The sequence below is a fragment of the Dendrobates tinctorius genome, unplaced genomic scaffold, assembly GCF_039654945.1.
Source record: "Dendrobates tinctorius isolate UK_male_01 unplaced genomic scaffold, ASM3965494v1 ptg000151l, whole genome shotgun sequence".
Lineage (NCBI taxonomy): Eukaryota > Metazoa > Chordata > Amphibia > Anura > Dendrobatidae > Dendrobates > Dendrobates tinctorius.
Window position 1 is genome coordinate 31,485,001 of NW_027361818.1, and position 23,344 is coordinate 31,508,344.

Sequence of the window (23,344 nt, forward strand, 5' to 3'; positions counted from 1 at the left end):
CTATAATACTGCTCCTATGTACAAGAATATAACTACTATAATACTGCCCCCAATATACAAGAATATAACTACTATAATACTGCCCCCAATATACAAGAATATAACTACTATAATACTGCCCCCAATATACAAGAATATAACTACTATAATACTGCTCCTATGTACAAGAATATAACTACTATAATACTGCCTCCTGTGTACAAGAATATAACTATAATACTGCCTCCTGTGTACAAGAATATAACTATAATACTGCCCCTATGTACAAGAATATAACTACTATAATACTGCCCCTATGTACAAGAATATAACTATAATACTGCCTCCTGTGTACAAGAATATAACTATAATACTGCCCCTATGTACAAGAATATAACTACTATAATACTGCCCCTATGTACAAGAATATAACTACTATAATACTGCCCCTATGTACAAGAATATAACTATAATACTGCCTCCTGTGTACAAGAATATAACTATAATACTGCCCCTATGTACAAGAATATAACTACTATAATACTGCCCCTATGTACAAGAATATAACTACTATAATACTGCCCCTATGTACAAGAATATAACTACTATAATACTGCCCCTATGTACAAGAATATAGCTACTATAATACTGCCCCCTATGTACAAGAATATAACTACTATAATACTGCCTCCTGTGTACAATAATAATAATAATAATAATAATAATAATAATAATACTGCTCCTGTGTACAAGAATATAACTACTATAATACTGCCCCTGTGTACAAGAATATAACTACTATAATACTGACCCTATGTACAAGAATATAACTACTATAATACTGCCCCCTATGTACAATGATAACCCGGTGGTTATGAGCATTCACTACATGATGGGAGTAGTGACCCCGGCGGATACACTACCACTCTCACCGTTCGCCTCTTCCAGTGATGTTGGGCGGTCTTTTCCTCTATATCCGGCCTCTGCGGGAAGACTGTTGGAGGCCACTCTCTTATCTCTGTCCGCCATCTCCTCGGAGTTGCCCATCGAATACCTTTTTAATGACCCCTTTCTCAGAAACGGAGGTGGGGCAGGTGGTGGCGGGGGTGCTGCTCCTCTCGGGGGCTTGCTTGGCACTTTCGGAGGTAGAGTCGGTGGCTCTGAATCCTCCACCATGGATAGAGGAGGCACCTTGCTCCTGCGGGCCGGCTTCCTGATCTTGGAGCGGGTCTCGGCCTCACCCCTCAGTGTCACAGGATCAGGATTTGGGTCCCCGTTGATCTGCGCGGAGTCAGATTGATCCGTCGCCATGGTGGAGACCTCGTCGGAGAAGGAGATGCTCTTGGATTTGGCGTTTTTTGGCAGGGGGGCTTCAGGACCATTGGTCATACTGGACGCTGCGGGCTCCACATCTACATTGCCGGCGGCCTTGGTCCTTCTGTGGGACGGTGGTCCATGCTTGGGAATTTCTGGGGCGTTACTTGCGCTCCCAGCTTTTTGTGTGTTCCCCTCCTCGCAGGTTGAGCTCGGTAAGTCGCCATTAAAGCTTTCCTCGGCCGTGGATTTGTACGACGTGAGCACCACGCTGTCCCGCACCTTATCGCCACCATCGGCTGCGTGCTGCCGGGATCGCTCCGCGTGCTTCAGCGACCGTCGTCTCACCGGGTAGCAGGTCCCAACGTTCATCTTGTCTTTCAGGTGCCAGGAGCTCCACTTTCCACCGTCCTCGTCCTCATCCTCATTCACAGACAAGACCCTCTGAAAGACTCCGCTGTCGTCCGAGGAGTCCGATGCCTCGTTCACGAGAAGGCCTGGAGACACCACCGACGACTCCGGCAGCCACACCAGCACCATGCCAGGCCTCTGCTGGTGGCAGGCGCAGCAGCATCGGGACGGGCAGGCCGGCCGGGGCGGGCACAACGCCATCTTAGACAATCGCTCATCTGGGTCTTGGAAGAGTTTTGGAGGCAGCGCTGGAAAAAGCGAGAAGACACATCATGGACAGAAGAAACACAAAGTGCTGCCATATAGTGTCACCATAGGCTTATACTGCGTCACGTGGGGACTACAACTCCCAGGAGCTCCTACATGAGATCAACACCCACCAGCCATGGAGGAGAAATGGGTGAAAGCCCCGCGGGATGTTTATTCTCTGGGATTCTCTTATCTGCCATGTAATTGCAGAGCCAGAGGTGGCCGACCCTCGGGAGGCGGTTGCGGAACACAAAAGACGTGGCACAGGTGAAGGCAAGTAGACAGGCGGGGAGCGACATAGCAGTGACACGACCGTGAGATATACACCACAATAGTCAGGAGGCTGCGCACAGCGCGCATGTGTCTGACCAAGGAGGAGGTGCCGCAGCCAGAAGTGATGATGGCATTGGGGGCAACGAGAGCCAGAGCAGTACGTCAGGACCCCGCACTTCTGTGCTCGCGCTGTTGAGTGGTTATTACATAATTACTGGCCGCACCATACGGAGCCGCGCTACATGGAGCCGCAATATACAGAACCGAGCCGCAATATACACAACCGCAATATACACAACCGAGCCGCAATATACAGAACCGCAATATACAGAGCCGAGCCGCAATATACAGAACCGAGCCGCAATATACAGAACCGCAATATACAGAACTGAGCCGCAATATACAGAACCGCAATATACAGAACCGAGCCGCAATATACAGAGCCGCAATATACAGAACCGAGCCGCAATATACAGAACCGCAATATACAGAACCGCAATATACAGAGCCGAGCCGCAATATACAGAACCGAGCCGCAATATACAGAACCGCAATATACAGAACCGAGCCGCAATATACAGAACCGCAATATACAGAACCGAGCCGCAATATACAGAACCGCAATATACAGAACCGCAATATACAGAACCGCAATATACAGAACCGAGCCGCAATATACAGAGCCGCAATATACAGAACCGAGCCGCAATATACAGAACCGAGCCGCAATATACAGAACCGAGCCGCAATATACAGAACCGAGCCGCAATATACAGAACCGCAATATACAGAACCGCAATATACAGAACCAAGCCGCAATATACAGAACAGCAATATACAGAACCAAGCCGCAATATACAGAACAGCAATATACAGAACCGCAATATACAGAACCAAGCCGCAATATACAGAACCGCAATATACAGAACCGCAATATACAGAACCGAGCCGCAATATACAGAACCGCAATATACAGAGCCGAGCCGCAATATACAGAACCGCAATATACAGAACCGCAATATACAGAACCAAGCCGCAATATACAGAACCGCAATATACAGAACCGCAATATACAGAGCCGAGCCGCAATATACAGAACCGAGCCGCAATATACAGAACCGAGCCGCAATATACAGAACCGAGCCGCAATATACAGAACCGCAATATACAGAACCGAGCCGCAATATACAGAACCGCAATATACAGAACCGAGCCGCAATATACAGAACCGCAATATACAGAACCGAGCCGCAATATACAGAACCGCAATATACAGAACCGAGCCGCAATATACAGAACCGAGCCGCAATATACAGAACCGCAATATACAGAACCGAGCCGCAATATACAGAACCGCAATATACAGAACCGAGCCGCAATATACAGAGCCGAGCCGCAATATACAGAACCGAGCCGCAATATACAGAACCGCGCCGCAATATACAGAACCGCAATATACAGAACCGCGCCGCAATATACAGAGCCGCAATATACAGAGCAGCGATATACAGAGCCGCGATATATAGAGCCGCGATATACAGAGCCGCGATATACAGAGCAGCGCCACCCAGAGCCGCGATATACAGAACCGCGCCACCCGGAGCCGCGATATACAGAACCGCGCCACCCGGAGCCGCGATATACAGAACCGCGCCACCCGGAGCCGCGATATACAGAACCGCGCCACCCGGAGCCGCGATATACAGAACCGCGCCACCCGGAGCCGCGATATACAGAACCGCGCCACCCGGAGCCGCGATATACAGAACCGCGCCACACGGAGCCGCAATAGCTGTGCTGCGCTGTGTGTGTCGAAGGCTCCGCTATCCGCACTCTTATGACCTCGTCTGTGACTCCGGCCCGGCAGGAATCTCCGGTGTCTGGTAATTAATCTCCTTATTGTTAATCCCCGGGTGCCAGGACTTTCTGGCTCAGCCCATGATCAGTCTTGCGCTATATTCATCGCCCCCCGTAGTCATTACTTCCCTCCGGTACAAGGAACGATCAGTTTTCAATCATCTCTCAAAAAAATAAAAACAAAAACCGGCAGAAGCCTGGACGACAGCACAGAGGATTTCAGGAATACAGGATACATTACTAGTAAGAGCAGCGTATCAGAGGAGCACCTGCTCACATGTCTAGGACCCCGCGTCTCCGCCTCGGTCCCCCACTCCCGGCAGCTCACGGTCACTGGGCGTAGTGGTAAGACACCAGACGGTAGAGGGGGTGACGCAGCTGAACCGTGGGTGGGGTGGAGGAGATAAGGTTTCACCTCCCCAAATACAACACAGGCGGGTTAACTCCTCGCTGCCTGGCTCTGCAGACAATACATAGCTATGGCCACGGAAAATTCTATAGATAGAAGAGATAACAGCTGCGGGGGGCTCCGGAGGGGATCGGAGAGGAGGGTCCGAATACTCACCGCAACATCCCATACAATAGGGGGAAGACGCAGCACCCTCGGCCCAAGAGCTGGCGTTCAACGGGAAGATCTGTCATTCCAAGCTACACACCAAAACCAGGGCCGGACCCCAGACGATGCCTCCCCCCGCCAAGCCTCATGGACGGACCCCAGATGACGACGCCTCCCCCGCCACGCCTCATGGACGGACCCCAGACGACGCCTCCCCAGCCACGTCTCATGACCGGACCCCAGACGACGCCTCCCCAGCCACGTCTCATGACCGGACCCCAGACGACGCCTCCCCAGCCACGTCTCATGACCGGACCCCAGACGACGCCTCCCCAGCCACGTCTCATGACCGGACCCCAGACGACGCCTCCCCAGCCACGTCTCATGACCGGACCCCAGACGACGCCTCCCCAGCCACGTCTCATGACCGGACCCCAGACGACGCCTCCCCAGCCACGTCTCATGACCGGACCCCAGACGACGCCTCCCCAGCCACGTCTCATGACCGGACCCCAGACGACGCCTCCCCAGCCACGTCTCATGACCGGACCCCAGACGACGCCTCCCCCGCCACGTCTCATGACCGGACGCCAGACGACGCCTCCCCAGCCACGTCTCATGACCGGACCCCAGACGACGCCTCCCCAGCCACGTCTCATGACCGGACCCCAGACGACGCCTCCCCCGCCACGTCTCATGACCGGACCCCAGACGACGCCTCCCCCGCCACGTCTCATGACCGGACGCCAGACGACGCCTCCACCACGTCTCATGACCGGACGCCAGACGACGCCTCCCCCACCACGTCTCATGACCGGACCCCAGACGACGCCTCCACCGCCACGTCTCATGACCGGACCCCAGACGACGCCTCCACCACGTCTCATGACCGGACTCCAGACGACGCCTCCCCCACCACGTCTCAAGGTTTTTATTAATCAGATTTGTGTTAGTGTAAGATTTGCCCCGATGCCTTCTGGGTAGCCCCGCCCCCTCCTGCCATATTAATCAGATTTTCGGCTCCTTACTTCCTCCTCTCTGCCACATTCCTGATGTGTATACATCGCTGTCACCCGTGTGCCGCTCGCCAGAAAAACCGGTTCCACCACCCGAACAATCAGATGTTCCCGCTCCGTCACCTTCACTCATCCCGTCACAGAGGAAGTCACTGCAGACAGGTGACATGTTTACCGAGTATGTGGCTGATAACAGAGGACAGTAGCACTCAGCCGGACACACATCAGTAAAGGATAGCGGCAGATCTAAGGACAATAACACATCAGGCAGGCGGAGGACTGCACGCCGTATAAGAAGCTGCTGATAACAGAGGACAAAAGCTCGTAGCAGTCAATACTGTCCGACTGCTTACACCCGGCTGTGCAGCCGAGAACAGAGGTCAATGGCTTGTGCGTCATCACATGATGGCTGATAACAGAGAACGCTAGCTCTTAGTGAGGGGTTAAACTCCATCCTGGCACAGCGACAGCTGGATGACACTCCCGCCCTGCGACGGGCGCTTTCATCACTAACGCCAGGCGCGTGGTCAGGCGGCGCTCGCCCCAACAGCTGCAACTGAGCCGCGGGATAGGAGAACGCCCATCATCCTCACCAGGAGGATTACTCCTCCCAGTCTGCATCTTACGGGGGTGAAATATGGAGTCTGCGAGACTGGGCCGGCACAACGGGGACCTCCGCGCCCGCGAGACGACTGGGCCGGCACAACGGGGACCTCCGCGCCCGCGAGACGACTGGGCCGGCACAACGGGGACCTCCGCGCCCGCGAGACGACTGGGCCGGCACAACGGGGACCTCCGCGCCCGCGAGACGACTGGGCCGGCACAACGGGGACCTCCGCGCCCGCGAGACGACTGGGCCGGCACAACGGGGACCTCCGCGCCCGCGAGACGACTGGGCCGGCACAACGGGGACCTCCGCGCCCGCGAGACGACTGGGCCGGCACAACGGGGACCTCCGCGGCAACATGGTGCCATATGGGTGCAGGTCACAGGAGCGGTGACGGGGGAGGCACCAGTGTCGGATTCTCTTGGGCGTCTCGCCAGTACCCCACACTCCATGCCCCGCGTCTTCCCATGAGTCCAGACATGCTCAGGTAACACGATGAGTCAGGAACCCGGGGCCCTCGCTGGATTGTGGAAAGGAATGCCAGGCATGTGACAGGCAGCACCTCGTGTCCTGTGCAGAGCATCCCGGACACTTTTGACTATGACGACTGCAGGTGAGCTCTAACTACCTGAGCGAGTGACAGAGGCGCCGCCATGTTCTCGCCTGTACCCACACACTCCTCAGAGGAGATACTCACGGGGGGCACAGCTCTGCTCCTCCTCATTTTCCACTCCTGGCGTTGGGTTGGCACTTGGTGAATCCTCCTTGTTCTCTGGCGCCACCTTTTCCTCCCTCGGCAGCAGAGCTGACGGTTTTGGTGGTAACCTCGGCTGTAAGTCATCGCCCGCACCTCCACCTGGATCCTTCTGGAAGAGGCCAGCAATCTTCTTCACACACACCCCAGAAGTGGTCGGCTCGGCAGCAGGTTCTGGATGTCCAGTAGGCGGCACAAGAGCGTGCTGAGGGCATGGTGCGGGCTTCTGAGGAGGCTTAGGGGGCAGATGAGGTGGAGGCCGATTTGGAGGTCGGGCTTTTATAATACGCACAGGCTTCTGGGAAAGGGGTATGAGGGGTGGCAGAGCGTCGGTGGCAGACATGGCGGCAGTGTGGTCAGAGGATGGACGAGGGCATCACGGAGCAGCCTGGAAGAAAGGAAAAGACCACTGTAAAGTGCAGAAAGGTGGGCACAAGACATGCAAGAGCCCCCCAGTGACAACCAGCGCTGGGGGTGCACGCCAGAAATAGGAAAAACGCCAGAGGAGAGGGAAGGGGGACACGCGCCAGAGGAAGCACGCCAAAGGAGAGGGGGGACACGCCAGAGAGGACACACGCCAGAGGAGGAGGGGGGGGTAACACGCCGGGGGGGGGTACACGCCAGAGAGAGGACACACGCCAGAGGAGGGGGGGGGTAACACGCCAGAGGAGGGGGGGACACGCCAGAGAGAGGACACACGCCAGAGGAGGGGGGGGGGTAACACGCCAGAGGAGGGGGGGGACACGCCAGAGAGAGGACACACGCCAGAGGAGGAGAGGGGGGGGTAACACGCCAGAGGAGGGGGGTGGTAACACGCCAGAGAGAGGACACACGCCAGAGGAGGAGAGGGGGGGGGTAACACGCCAGAGAGAGGACACACGCCAGAGGAGGAGAGGGGGGGGGTAACACGCCAGAGAGAGGACACACGCCAGAGGAGGAGAGGGGGGGGGGGTAACACGCCAGAGGAGGGGGGGGGGGGGGACACGCCAGAGAGAGGACACGCGCCAGAGGAGGAGGGGGGGGTAACACGCCAGAGGAGGGGGGGATACGCCAGAGGGGAAACATCAGAGGAGGGGGGGCACAGGGAGAGGAAACATGAGAGGGGGGGGGGGGGGGACGGGACACCGGGACCAGGATGTTGCCATTTCCTGACTTGTGGGAAGTGAGGAGTTTCCTCCAGATAAGAAGAGACCGACAGGACAGTATACAGAGACATGGGGGTATATGAGGTTTCTGCAGTGCGGGCAGCACGGTCGTCCTCTCCACCAATAACACAAGGACATGTGGGAGAACCGCGTGCTGACCCTAATACCGTTATTACGTTACAGCGGTGCCGCGGGCTGCAGGGGAGGATTTTAAGCTTGTGCCCAGTGATGAGAGGAATCTCCAGTGAAGAGAGGAGTCCGTGCACACGCTGAGGGTGGGGTGCAGCGATTCCTGCATCTCTTGATGGAAAGAGGGCTTAGTAACGTAACACAATCCTCAGTGACTGATGGGGGGGGGGTAGCAGTCCAGGTGTATTCTCCAGTGACGGGGGGGGTAACAGTCCGGGTGTATTCTCCAGTGACGGGGGGTATTAGTCCGGGTGTATTCTCCAGTGACTGGGGGGGTATTAGTCCGGGTGTATTCCCCGGGTGTATTCTCCAGTGACGGGGGGGGGGGGGGGGGTAATAGTCCGGGTGTATTCCCCAGTGACGGTGGGGGGGTAATAGTCCGGGTGTATTCCCCAGTGACGGTGGGGGTAATAGTCCGGGTGTATTCCCCAGTGACGGTGGGGGGGGGGTAATAGTCCGGGTGTATTCCCCAGTGACGGTGGGGGGGGGGGGGTAATAGTCCGGGTGTATTCCCCAGTGACGGGGGGGGGTAATAGTCCGGGTGCATTCCCCGGGTGTATTCTCCAGTGACGGGGGGGGGGGGTATTAGTCCGGGTGTATTCCCCAGTGACGGTGGGGGGGTAATAGTCCGGGTGTATGCCCCAGTGACAGGGGGGGGGGGGTAATAGTCCGGGTGTATTCCCCAGTGACGGGGGGGGGGGTAATAGTCCGGGTGTATTCCCCAGTGACGGGGGGGGTAATAGTCCGGGTGTATTCCCCAGTGACGGGGGGGGGGGTAATAGTCCGGGTGCATTCCCCGGGTGTATTCTCCAGTGACGGGGGGGGGGGGGGGTAATAGTCCGGGTGTATTCCCCAGTGTCGGGGGGGTAATAGTCTGGGTGTACCCCCCAGTGACGGGGGGGGTATTAGTCCGGGTGTATTCCCCAGTGACGGGGGGGGTAATAGTCCGGGTGTATTCCCCAGTGACGGGGGGGGGGTAATAGTCCGGGTGCATTCCCCGGGTGTATTCTCCAGTGACGGGGGGGGGGGGGTAATAGTCCGGGTGTATTCCCCAGTGTCGGGGGGGTAATAGTCTGGGTGTACCCCCCAGTGACGGGGGGGGGTATTAGTCCGGGTGTATTCTCCAGTGACGGGGGGGGTATTAGTCCGGGTGTATTCTCCAGTGACGGGGGGGGGGGGGGGGTAATAGTCCGGGTGTATTCCCCAGTGACGGGGGGGGGGGTAATAGTCCGGGTGTATTCCCCAGTGACGGGGGGGGGGGGGGTAATAGTCCGGGTGTATTCCCCAGTGTCGGGGGGTAATGGTCCGGGTGTATTCCCCAGTGTCGGGGGGTAATGGTCCGGGTGTATTCCCCAGTGTCGGGGGGTAATGGTCCGGGTGTATTCCCCAGTGTCGGGGGGTAATGGTCCGGGTGTATTCCCCAGTGTCGGGGGGTAATGGTCCGGGTGTATTCCCCAGTGTCGGGGGGTAATGGTCCGGGTGTATTCCCCAGTGTCGGGGGGTAATGGTCCGGGTGTATTCCCCAGTGTCGGGGGGTAATGGTCCGGGTGTATTCCCCAGTGTCGGGGGGGAGGGTAATGGTCCGGGTGTATTCCCCAGTGTCGGGGGGGGGGTAATGGTCCGGGTGTATTCCGCAGTGTCGGGGGGGGGGGTAATGGTCCGGGTGTATTCCCCAGTGTCGGGGGGGGGGGTAATGGTCCGGGTGTATTCCCCAGTGTCGGGGGGGGGGGTAATGGTCCGGGTGTATTCCCCAGTGTCGGGGGGGGGGGTAATGGTCCGGGTGTATTCCCCAGTGTCGGGGGGGGGGGGTAATGGTCCGGGTGTATTCCCCAGTGTCGGGGGGGGTAATGGTCCGGGTGTATTCCCCAGTGTCGGGGGGTAATGGTCCGGGTGTATTCCCCAGTGTCGGGGGGTAATGGTCCGGGTGTTGTGCCGGTGCGGGGGAGCAGTCCGGGGGTATATAGGAGACTCACTTTGCCATATGACACACACATTACATGAGTGATACATCCACATTACCCGCATCCATTAGACACACGGCCCCCAGTATACATGTATTATATACCCGCACCATACACGTCACACACACTATACACAGACACCTCCATCACACTATTCGCCACTCACCGCTGAGCAGGACGCCTGTGACCGCCATGGCCGCTCCGGTAATCTGCCGCCGCCGCTCCTCTCAGTCCATCCCTCCGGTGCCGCCGTCTCCTCCGCCGCACACAGGAAGCCGCACACCCGGGACCTGAGCTCAGCGGCGTCTGTGGGGGCGTGGCCTGGCGGGGAGGGGGCGGGGCTGCGCTATTGTTCTCCCATCTCCGTTTCTCGTTATCTCTGCGCTGAATCCGGCACTGAGGGGGGAGGGGAGGGCGCGGTCCATCAGGCGCTATAACCTGCGCGTGTACGACCATTCACCGGGGCTGGATGTGTTACCAATAGCAACCAATCTCATTCCGGCTTTCAGTCCTCCGACACAGGTGTGCTGCAGAGTAACCAATGAGATCTCGGCTTTTAATTTTGTAACGAAGGGTATGAAATGAATGCAGACATTTGATTGGTCAGGATGAGGCTCACCTGCACTTAGGAAAATGAAAGCAATGACCTGATTGGTTGCTATGGGACCATGGATCCCCATAAGTTACCTCTTAGTTGAGGTCCCGATGGTGACGTTTCTGCTGTATTGGAACTACAATTCCCAGCATGCCTGTCAGCATAGTGAGGGTTGTTGTTCCACAGTCACAGCTGACACACAGGCATTCTCAAATCTATTGGTCCCGTAGTCTTGTGGTCCCGTAGTCCAGTGGTCCCATAGTCCGGAGCTCCCGTAGTCTTGTGGTCCCGTAGTCCGGTGCTCCCGTAGTCTTGTGGTCCCGTAGTCCGGAGCTCCCGTAGTCTTGTGGTCCCGTAGTCCGGAGCTCCCGTAGTCTTGTGGTCCCGTAGTCTTGTGGTCCCGTAGTCCGGTGCTCCCGTAGTCTTGTGGTCCCGTAGTCTTGTGGTCCCGTAGTCTTGTGGTCCCGTAATCTTGTGCTCCCGTAATCTTGTGCTCCCGTAGTCTTGTGCTCCCGTAGTCTTGTGCTCCCGTAGTCCGGAGCTCCCGTAGTCTTGTGGTCCCGTAGTCCAGTGCTCCCGTAATCTTGTGGTCCCGTAGTCTTGTGCTCCCGTAGTCTTGTGGTCCCGTAGTCCGGTGCTCCCGTAGTCTTGTGGTCCCGTAGTCCGGAGCTCCCGTAGTCTTGTGGTCCCGTAGTCCGGAGCTCCCGTAGTCTTGTGGTCCCGTAGTCTTGTGGTCCCGTAGTCCGGTGCTCCCGTAGTCTTGTGGTCCCGTAGTCCGGAGCTCCCGTAGTCTTGTGGTCCCGTAGTCCGGAGCTCCCGTAGTCTTGTGGTCCCGTAGTCCGGAGCTCCCGTAGTCTGGTGCTCCCGTAGTCCGGAGCTCCCGTAGTCTTGTGGTCCCGTAGTCCGGAGCTCCCGTAGTCTTGTGGTCCCGTAGTCCGGAGCTCCCGTAGTCCTGTGGTCCCGTAGTCTTGTGGTCCCGTAGTCCGGAGCTCCCGTAGTCTTGTGGTCCCGTAGTCCGGTGCTCCCGTAGTCTTGTGGTCCCGTAGTCTTGTGGTCCCGTAATCTTGTGGTCCCGTAATCTTGTGCTCCCGTAGTCTTGTGCTCCCGTAGTCTTGTGCTCCCGTAGTCTTGTGCTCCCGTAGTCCGGAGCTCCCGTAGTCTTGTGGTCCCGTAGTCCAGTGCTCCCGTAATCTTGTGCTCCCGTAGTCTTGTGCTCCCGTAGTCCGGTGCTCCCGTAGTCTTGTGGTCCCGTAGTCCGGTGCTCCCGTAGTCTTGTGGTCCCGTAGTCCGGAGCTCCCGTAGTCTTGTGGTCCCGTAGTCCGGAGCTCCCGTAGTCTTGTGGTCCCGTAGTCTTGTGGTCCCGTAGTCCGGTGCTCCCGTAGTCTTGTGGTCCGGTGCTCCCGTAGTCTTGTGGTCCCGTAGTCTTGTGCTCCCGTAGTCCGGTGCTCCCGTAGTCTTGTGGTCCCGTAGTCCGGTGCTCCCGTAGTCTTGTGGTCCCGTAGTCCAGTGCTCCCGTAGTCTTGTGGTCCCATAGTCCGGTGCTCCCGTAGTCTTGTGGTCCCGTAGTCCGGAGCTCCCGTAGTCTTGTGGTCCTGTAGTCCGGTGCTCCCGTAGTCTTGTGGTCCGTAGTCTTGTGGTCCTGTAGTCTTGTGGTCCCGTAGTCCGGTGCTCCCGTAGTCTTGTGGTCCCGTAGTCCGGTGCTCCCGTAGTCTTGTGGTCCCGTAGTCCAGTGGTCCCGTAGTCCGGAGCTCCCGTAGTCTTGTGGTCCCGTAGTCCGGTGCTCCCGTAGTCTTGTGGTCCCGTAGTCCGGTGCTCCCGTAGTCTTGTGGTCCCGTAGTCCGGTGCTCCCATAGTCTTGTAGTCCCGTAGTCCGGTGCTCCCGTAGTCTTGTGGTCCCGTAGTCCGGTGCTCCCGTAGTCTTGTGGTCCGGTGCTCCCGTAGTCTTGTGGTCCTGTAGTCCAGTGGTCCCGTAGTCCGGAGCTCCCGTAGTCTTGTGGTTCCGTAGTCCAGTGGTCCCGTAGTCCGGAGTTCCCGTAGTCTTGTGGTCCCGTAGTCCGGTGCTCCCATAGTCTTGTGGTCACGTAGTCCGGTGCTCCCATAGTCTTGTGGTCCCGTAGTCCAGTGGTCCCGTAGTCCGGTGCTCCCGTAGTATTGTGGTCACGTAGTCCGGTGCTCCCATAGTCTTGTAGTCCCGTAGTCCGGTGCTCCCGTAGTCTTGTGGTCCCGTAGTCCGGTGCTCCCGTAGTCTTGTGGTCCGGTGCTCCCGTAGTCTTGTGGTCCCGTAGTCCAGTGGTCCCGTAGTCCGGAGCTCCCGTAGTCCAGTGGTCCCGTAGTCCGGAGCTCCGGTAGTCTTGTGGTCCCGTAGTCCGGTGCTCCCATAGTCTTGTGGTCCCTTAGTCCGGTGCTCCCGTAGTCTTGTGGTCCCGTAGTCCAGTGGTCCCGTAGTCCGGTGCTCCCGTAGTCTTGTGGTCAAGTGCTCCCGTAGTCTTGTGGTCCCGTAGTCCGGTGCTCCCGTAGTCCGGTGCTCCCGTAGTCCGGTGCTCCCGTAGTCCGGTGCTCCCGTAGTCTTGTGGTCCCGTAGTCCGGTGCTCCCGTAGTCTTGTGGTCCCGTAGTCCGGTGCTCCCATAGTCTTGTGGTCCCGTAGTCCAGTGGTCCCGTAGTCCGGTGCTCCCGTAGTCTTGTGGTCAAGTGCTCCCGTAGTCTTGTGGTCCCGTAGTCCAGTGGTCCCGTAGTCCGGTGCTCCCGTAGTCCAGTGGTCCCGTAGTCCGGTGCTCCCGTAGTCTTGTGGTCCCGTAGTCCGGTGCTCCCGTAGTCTTGTGGTCCGTAGTCTTGTGGTCCCGTAGTCCGGTGCTCCTGTAGTCTTGTGGTCCGGTGCTCCCGTAGTCCAGTGGTCCCGTAGTGCGGCGCTCCCGTAGTCCGGTGCTCCCGTAGTGCGGTGCTCACGTAGTGCGGAGCTCCCGTAGTCCGGTGCTCCCGTAGTCCGGTGCTCCCGTAGTCTTGTGCTCCCGTAGTCTTGTGCTCCCGTAGTCTTGTGCTCCCGTAGTCTTGTGCTCCCGTAGTCTTGTGCTCCCGTAGTCTTGTGCTCCCGTAGTCTTGTGCTCCCGTAGTCCGGTGCTCCCGTAGTCTTGTGGTCCCGTAGTCTGGTGCTCCCGTAGTCTGGTGCTCCCGTAGTCTTGTGGTCCCGTAGTCTGGTGCTCCCGTAGTCTTGTGGTCCCGTAGTCCGGTGCTCCCATAGTCTTGTGGTCCCGTAGTCCGGTGCTCCCTTAGTCTTGCGGTCCGGTGCTCCCGTAGTTTTGTGGTCCGGTGCTCCCGTAGTTTTGTGGTTCCGTAGTCCAGTGGTCCCGTAGTCCGGAGCTCCCGTAGTCTTGTGCTCCTGTAGTCCGGTGCTCCCGTAGTCTTGTGGTCCCATAGTCCGGTGCTCCCGTAGTCTGGTGCTCCCGTAGTCTGGTGCTCCCGTAGTCTGGTGCTCCCGTAGTCTGGTGCTCCTGTAGTCTGGTGCTCCCGTAGTCCTGTGGTCCCGTAGTCCGGTGCTCCCGTAGTCTTGTGGTCCCGTAGTCCGGTGCTCCCGTAGTCTTGTGGTCCCATAGTCCGGTGCTCCCGTAGTCTTGTGGTAAAGTAGTCCGGTGCTCCTGTAGTCCGGTGTTCCCATACTCTGATGCTCCCGTAGTCTTGTGGTCCCACAGTCCGGTGATCCTGTAGTCCAGTGCTCCCATACTCTGGTGCTCCCATAGTCTTGTGGTCCCATAGTCCGGTGTTCCCGTAGTCTTGTGCTCCCATATTCCGATGCTCCCGTAGTCTTGTGGTCCCACAGTCCGGTGCTCCCGTAGTCCAGTGCTCCCGTAGTCTTGTGTTCCCATAGTCCGGTGCTCCCGTAGTCTTGTGGTCCCATAGTCCGGTGCTCCCGTAGTCCCGTAGTCCGGTAGTCCAGTGCTCCCGTAGTCTTGTGGTCCCATAGTCTTGTGGTCCCGTAGTCCGGTGCCTCCGTAGTCTTGTTTTCCCGTAGTCTTGTGGTCCCGTAGTCTTGTGGTCCCGTAGTCCGGTGCTCCCGTAGTCTTGTGGTCCCGTAGTCTTGTGGTCCCGTAGTCCGGTGGTCCCGTAGTCCGGTGGTCCCGGAATCCGGTGATCCTGTATTGCGGTGCTCCTGTAGTCCAGTGCTCCCATACTCTGGTGCTCCCATATTCCGATGCTCCCGTAGTCTTGTGGTCCTGCAGTCCGGTGCTCCCGTAGTCCGGTGGTCCTGTAGTCCAGTGCTCCTGTAGTCCAGTGCTCCCGTAGTCTTGTGCTCCCATAGTCCGGTGCTCCCGTAGTCTTGTGTTCCCATAGCCTTGTGGTCCCGTAGTTCGGCGCTCCCGCAGTCCGGTGGTCCAGAGTAGGACGCTCCTGGTGTCTGCACGGCTGTGACAGTGACGACCGCTGCGCTGAGGTCGCCGGAACGCTGCATCCTGTCATTGGGTCTTCTAAGGCTATGTGCACACGTAGCAGAAAATTTCTGCTGAAAAACCTGACTCCCTTCCCAGAAACCGCGCATTTTTTTCTTCGCGTTTTCCGCGCATTTTCTGCGTGGTTCTTGAGCAAAAAATACGCGGTTTTTATGTGTGGTTTTTTTTCGCGCGTTTTCAAGACGCATAGAAATAGCCAGAAGCGCGGAAAAATCCACGAAATTAATGAGCATGCTACGTTTTTTACCGTAAAGCGGTTTTTTTCGCGGTAAAAAACACATCAGTATGCCCAAAAGTGCAAAATGCATAGAAATGAATGGGAAGCTTATTTTTAATGGTTTTATTGGCAAATCCGCTAAAAAAACGCTGTGTGTGCACACAGCCTAATAGTCACCAAACCGCTGCAGACAATCACAGATTGCAGGGGTCCTGAGCGCAGCAGACCTCTCTGTCAGATCCTGATGCGGGGGCTGAGCTGTGACGGAGAGACCCCCGCCGCCTCACATCTGACCCAGTCTGGGGTGGGGCACACAGCCTCCATGACATTGGGCCCAGGCGGACACGGTGCGGCTCCGGGTTGTGACATCTGGGAGCGGCTGAGCTCACACTTGGCGCTCGGTCTGTGCACTTCCCGAGTTATAAATATCCACACCCTGCAGCTCACAGGAGACGGCAGCGTCCACGGCAGATGTGGACTCACAGATCGATGGCGATCAATCACAAGCTGCCGAATAATGAAACATTGGCCATTAGTGACTGCTGAGTCTGCCCTCCCCAACAGCAGGGGGCACAATCCCACCCCAACAGCAGGGGGCACAATCCCACCCCAACAGCAGGGAGCACAATCCCACCCCAACAGCAGGGGGCACAATCCCACCCCCACAGCAGGGGGCACAATCCCACCCCAACAGCAGGGAGCACAATCCCACCCCAACAGCAGGGAGCACAATCCCACCCCCACAGCAGGGGGCACAATCCCACCCCAACAGCAGGGAGCACAATCCCACCCCAACAGCAGGGAGCACAATCCCACCCCAACAGCAGGGAGCACAATCCCACCCCAACAGCAGGGAGCACAATCCCTCCCCAACAGCAGGGGGCACAATCCCACCCCAACAGCAGGGAGCACAATCCCACCCCAACAGCAGGGGGCACAATCCCACCCCAACAGCAGGGAGCACAATCCCACCCCAACAGCAGGGGGCACAATCCCACCCCAACAGCAGGGAGCACAATCCCTCCCCAACAGCAGGGAGCACAATCCCACCAAGAGCAAGGTGCACAATCCCTCCCCAACAGCAGGGGGAACAATCCCATCCCAACAGCAGGGAGCACAATCCCACCAAGAGCAAGGTGCACAATCCCTCCCCAACAGCAGGGGGCACAATCCCTCCCCAACAGCAGAGGGCACAATCCCTCCCCAACAGCAGGGGGCACAATCCCACCCCAACAGCAGGGGGCACAATCCCACCCCAACAGCAGGGGGCACAATCCCTCCCCAACAGCAGGGGGCACAATCCCACCCCAACAGCAGGGGGCACAATCCCACCCCAACAGCAGGGGGCACAATCCCACCCCAACAGCAGGGAGCACAATCCCTCCCCAACAGCAGGGGGCACAATCCCTCCCCAACAGCAGGGGGCACAATCCCACCCCAACAGCAGGGGGCACAATCCCTCCCCAACAGCAGGGAGCACAATCCCACCCCAACAGCAGGGGGCACAATCCCACCCCAACAGCAGGGAGCACAATCCCACCCCAACAGCAGGGAGCACAATCCCTCCCCAACAGCAGGGAGCACAATCCCTCCCCAACAGCAGGGGGCACAATCCCTCCCCAACAGCAGGGAGCACAATCCCACCCCAACAGCAGGGGGCACAATCCCACCCCAACAGCAGGGAGCACAATCCCACCCCAACAGCAGGGAGCACAATCCCTCCCCAACAGCAGGGGGCACAATCCCTCCCCAACAGCAGGGAGCACAATCCCTCCCCAACAGCAGGGGGCACAATCCCACCCCAACAGCAGGGGGCACAATCCCACCCCAACAGCAGGGAGCACAATCCCACCCCAACAGCAGGGAGCACAATCCCACCCCAACAGCAGGGGGCACAATCCCACCCCAACAGCAGGGGGCACAATCCCACCCCAACAGCAGGGGGCACAATCCCTCCCCAACAGCAGGGGGCACAATCCCACCCCAACAGCAGGGGGCACAATCCCTCCCCAACAGCAGGGGGCACAATCCCACCGCAACAGCAGGGGGCACAATCCCACCCCAACAGCAGGGAGCACAATCCCTCCCCAACAGCAGGGAGCACAATCCCTCCCCAACAGCAGGGGGCACAATCCCACCCCAACAGCAGGGGGCACAATCCCACCCCAACAGCAGGGGGCACAATCCCACCCCAACAGCAGGGGGCACAATCCCTCCCCAACAGCAGGGAGCACAATCCCACCCCAATAGCAGGGGGCACAATCCCACCCCAACAGCAGGGAGCACAATCCCACCCCAACAGCAGGGAGCACAATCCCACCCCAACAGCAGGGAGCACAATCCCTCCCCAACAGCAGGGAGCACAATCCCTCCCCAACAGCAGGGGGCACAATCCCACCCCAACAGCAGGGAGCACAATCCCTCCCCAACTGCAGGGGGCACAATCCCACCCCAACAGCAGGGGGCACAATCCCACCCCAACAGCAGGGGGCACAATCCCTCCCCAACAGCAGGGAGCACAATCCCTCCCCAACAGCAGGGGGCACAATCCCTCCCCAACAGCAGGGAGCACAATCCCTCCCCAACAGCAGGGAGCACAATCCCACCCCAACAGCAGGGAGCACAATCCCACCCAAACATCAGGGAGCACAATCCCTCCCCAACAGCAGGGAGCACAATCCCTCCCCAACAGCAGGGGGCACAATCCCTCCCCAACAGCAGGGGGCACAATCCCTCCCCAACAGCAGGGAGCACAATCCCACCCCAACAGCAGGGAGCACAATCCCTCCCCAACAGCAGGGGGAACAATCCCTCCCCAACAGCAGGGGACACAATCCCACCCCAACAGCAGGGAGCACAATCCCACCCCAACAGCAGGGGGCACAATCCCTCCCCAACAGCAGGGAGCACAATCCCACCCCAACAGCAGGGGGCACAATCCCTCCCCAACAGCAGGGAGCACAATCCCACCAAGAGCAAGGTGCACAATCCCTCCCCAACAGCAGGGGGAACAATCCCATCCCAACAGCAGGGAGCACAATCCCACCAAGAGCAAGGTGCACAATCCCTCCCCAACAGCAGGGGGCACAATCCCTCCCCAACAGCAGAGGACACAATCCCACCACAACAGCAGGGAGCACAATCCCTCCCCAACAGCAGGGAGCACAATCCCACCCCAACAGCAGGGGGCACAATCCCACCCCAACAGCAGGGAGCACAATCCCTCCCCAACAGCAGGGAGCACAATCCCACCCCAACAGCAGGGAGCACAATCCCTCCCCAACAGCAGGGAGCACAATCCCTCCCCAACAGCAGGGGGCACAATCCCTCCCCAACAGCAGGGGGCACAATCCCTCCCCAACAGCAGGGAGCACAATCCCACCCCAATAGCAGGGAGCACAATCCCTCCCCAACAGCAGGGGGCACAATCCCTCCCCAACAGCAGGGGACACAATCCCACCCCAACAGCAGGGAGCACAATCCCACCCCAACAGCAGGGGGCACAATCCCACCCCAACAGCAGGGGGCACAATCCCACCCCAACAGCAGGGGGCACAATCCCTCCCCAACAGCAGGGAGCACAATCCCACCCCAACAGCAGGGGGCACAATCCCACCCCAACAGCAGGGGGCACAATCCCACCCCAACAGCAGGGGGCACAATCCCACCCCAACAGCAGGGAGCACAATCCCACCCCAACAGCAGGGAGCACAATCCCTCCCCAACAGCAGGGAGCACAATCCCTCCCCAACAGCAGGGGGCACAATCCCACCCCAACAGCAGGGGGCACAATCCCTCCCCAACAGCAGGGGGCACAATCCCACCCCAACAGCAGGGGGCACAATCCCACCCCAACAGCAAGGAGCACAATCCCACCCCAACAGCAAGGAGCACAATCCCTCCCCAACAGCAGGGAGCACAATCCCTCCCCAACAGCAGGGAGCACAATCCCTCCCCAACAGCAGGGAGCACAATCCCACCCCAACAGCAGGGAGCACAATCCCACCCCAACAGCAGGGAGCACAATCCCTCCCCAACAGCAGGGGGCACAATCCCTCCCCAACAGCAGGGAGCACAATCCCTCCCCAACAGCAGGGGGCACAATCCCACCCCAACAGCAGGGAGCACAATCCCTCCCCAACAGCAGGGGGCACAATCCCTCCCCAACAGCAGGGGGCACAATCCCTCCCCAACAGCAGGGAGCACAATCCCACCCCAACAGCAGGGAGCACAATCCCACCCCAACAGCAGGGGGCACAATCCCACCCCAACAGCAGGGGGCACAATCCCTCCCCAACAGCAGGGGACACAATCCCTCCCCAACAGCAGGGGGCACAATCCTTCCCCAACAAGAGGGGGGACAATCCCTCCCCAACAGCAGAGGGCACAATCCCACCCCAACAGCAGGGGGCACAATCCCTCCCCAACAGCAGGTGGCACAATCCCACCCCAACAGCAGGGAGCACAATCCCTCCCCAACAGCAGGGGGCACAATCCCACCCCAACAGCTGGGAGCACAATCCCACCCCAACAGCAGGGAGCACAATCCCACCCCAACAGCAGGGGGCACAATCCCACCCCAACAGCAGGGGGCACAATCCCTCCCCAACAGCAGGGAGCACAATCCCACCCCAACAGCAGGGGGCACAATCCCACCCCAACAGCAGGGAGCACAATCCCACCCCAACAGCAGGGAGCACAATCCCACCCCAACAGCAGGGGGCACAATCCCACCCCAACAGCAGGGGGCACAATCCCACCCCAACAACAGGGAGCACAATCCCACCCCAACAGCAGGGGGCACAATCCCTCCCCAACAGCAGGGGGCACAATCCCTCCCCAACAAGAGGGGGGACAATCCCTCCCCAACAGCAGGGGGCACAATCCCACCCCAACAGCAGGGGGCACAATCCCTCCCCAACAAGAGGGCGGACAATCCCTCCCCAACAGCAGGGGGCACAATCCCACCCCAACAGCAGGGGGCACAATCCCTCCCCAACAGCAGGGGGCACAATCCCACCCCAACAGCAGGGAGCACAATCCCTCCCCAACAGCAGGGGGCACAATCCCACCCCAACAGCAGGGAGCACAATCCCACCCCAACAGCAGGGAGCACAATCCCACCCCAACAGCAGGGAGCACAATCCCACCCCAACAGCAGGGAGCACAATCCCTCCCCAACAGCAGGGGGCACAATCCCTCCCAAACAGCAAGGAGCACAATCCCACCCCAACAGCAGGGAGCACAATCCCACCCCAACAGCAGGGGGCACAATCCCAACCCAACAGCAGGGAACACAATCCCACCCCAACAGCAGGGAGCACAATCCCATCCCAACAGCAGGGAGCACAATCCCTCCCCAACAGCAGGGGGCACAATCCCTACCCAACAGCAGGGGGCACAATCCCACCCCAACAGCAGGGAGCACAATCCCACCCCAACAGCAGGGAGCACAATCCCATCCCAACAGCAGGGAGCACAATCCCATCCCAACAGCAGGGAGCACAATCCCTCCCCAACAGCAGGGGGCACAATCCCTCCCCAACAGCAGGGAGCACAATCCCACCCCAACAGCAGGGAGCACAATCCCACCCCAACAGCAGGGAGCACAATCCCACCCCAACAGCAGGGAGCACAATCCCACCCCAACAGCAGGGAGCACAATCCCACCCCAACAGCAGGGAGCACAATCCCGCCCCAACAGCAGGGGGCACAATCCCGCCCCAACAGCAGGGGGCACAATCCCGCCCCAACAGCAGGGGGCACAATCCCACCCCAACAGCAGGGGGCACAATCCCACCCCAACAGCAGGGGGCACAATTCCACCCCAACAGCAGGGGGCACAATCCCACCAACAGCAAGGTGCACAATCCCACCCCAACAGCAGGGAGCACAATCCCACCCCAACAGCAGGGAGCACAATCCCACCCCAACAGCAGGGAGCACAATCCCACCCCAACAACAGGGGACACAATCCCACCCCAACAACAGGGGACACAATCCCACTCCAACAGCAGGGAGCACAAACCCTCCCCAACAGCAGGGGGCACAATCCCACTCCAACAGCAGGGGGCACAATCCCACCCCAACAGCAGGGGGCACAATCCCACCCCAACAGCAGGGAGCACAATCCCACCCCAACAGCAGGAGGCACAATCCCACCCCAACAGCAGGGAGCACAATCCCACCCCAACAGCATGGAGTACAATCCCTCCCCAACAGCAGGGAGCACAATCCCACCCCAACAGCAGGGGGCACAATCCCACCCCAACAGCAGGGGGCACAATCCCACCCCAACAGGAGGGAGCACAATCCCACCCCAACAGCAGGGAGCACAATCCCACCCCAACAGCAGGGGGCACAATCCCACCCCAACAGCAGGGGGCACAATCCCTCCCCAACAGCGCACAATCCCACCCCAACAGCAGGGGGCACAATCCCACCCCAACAGCAGGGAGCACAATCCCTCCCCAACAGCGCACAATCCCACCCAAACAGCAGAGGGCACAATCCCACCCCAACAGCAGGGAGCACAATTCCACCCCAACAGCAGGGGGCACAATCCCACCCTAACAGCAGGGGGCACAATCCCACCCCAACAGCAGGGAGCACAATCCCTCGCCAACAGCAGGGGGCACAATCCCTCCCCAACAGCAGGGGGCACAATCCCTCCCCAACAGCAGGGGGAACACTCCCACCCCAACAGCAGGGGGAACACTCCCACCCCAACAGCAGGGGGGGCACAATCCCTCCCCAACAGCAGGGGGGGCACAATCCCTCCCCAACAGCAGGGGGAACACTCCCACCCCAACAGCAGGGGGCACAATCCCTCCCCAACAGCAGCGGGAACACTCCCACCCCAACAGCAGCGGGCACAATCCCTCCCCAACAGCAGGGAGCACAATCCCACCCCAACAGCAGGGGGCACAATCCCACCCCAACAGCAGGGGGCACAATCCCACCCCAACAGCAGGGGGCACAATCCCACCCCAAAAGCAGGGGGCACAATCCCACCCCAACAGCAGGGGGCACAATCCCACCCCAACAGCAGGGAGCACAATCCCACCCCAACAGCAAGGGGAACAATCCCACCCCAGCAGCAGGGAGCACAATCCCACCCCAACAGCAGGGGGCACAATCCCACCCCAACAGCAAGGGGCACAATCCCACCCCAACAGCAGGGGGCACAATCCCACCCCAACAGCAGGGGGCTCAATCCCTCCCCAACAGCAGGGGGCTCAATCCCTCCCCAACAGCAGGGAGCACAATCCCACCCCAACAGCAGGGGGCACAATCCCTCCCCAACAGCAGGGAGCACAATCCCACCCCAACAGCAGGGAGCACAATCCCTCCCCAACAGCAGGAAGCACAAGCCCAACCCAACAGCAGGGAGCACAAGCCCACCCCAACAGCAGGGGGCACAATCCCACCCCAACAGCAGGGGGCACAATCCCACCCCAACAGCAGGGGGCACAATCCCAACAAAACAGCAGGGAGCACAATCCCACCCCAACAGCAGGGGGCACAATCCCTCCCCAACAGCAGGGAGCACAATCCCACCCCAACAGCAGGGGGGGAATTCCCACCCCAACAGCAGGGAGCACAATCCCAACCCAACAGCAGGGAGCACAATCCCACCCCAACAGCAGGGAGCACAATCCCACCCCAACAGCAGGGAGCACAATCCCACCCCAACAGCAGGGAGCACATCCCACCCCAACACCAGGGAGCACAATCCCTCCCCAACAGCAGAGGGCACAATCCCACCCCAACAGCAGGGA

At 59.1% G+C, this 23,344-nt stretch overlaps 1 protein-coding gene across 1 annotated transcript in view; it reads right to left on the reverse strand.

Annotated features, from left to right (window-relative positions):
• The window catches only part of LOC141050280 (rho guanine nucleotide exchange factor 19-like), a 17,371-nt gene extending 6,606 nt beyond the window's left edge, over window positions 1–10,765 (reverse strand). Inside the window, exons 1-3 of the mRNA XM_073547169.1 lie at window positions 10,478–10,765; window positions 6,960–7,404; window positions 912–1,952 (exon numbers count right to left, since the gene is read on the reverse strand). Coding sequence (XP_073403270.1) covers window positions 912–1,952; window positions 6,960–7,359 — 1,441 coding nt within the window. The 5' untranslated portion in view covers window positions 7,360–7,404; window positions 10,478–10,765. The remainder of the gene's footprint in view (window positions 1–911; window positions 1,953–6,959; window positions 7,405–10,477) is intronic.
• Window positions 10,766–23,344: the final 12,579 nt, after the last annotated feature.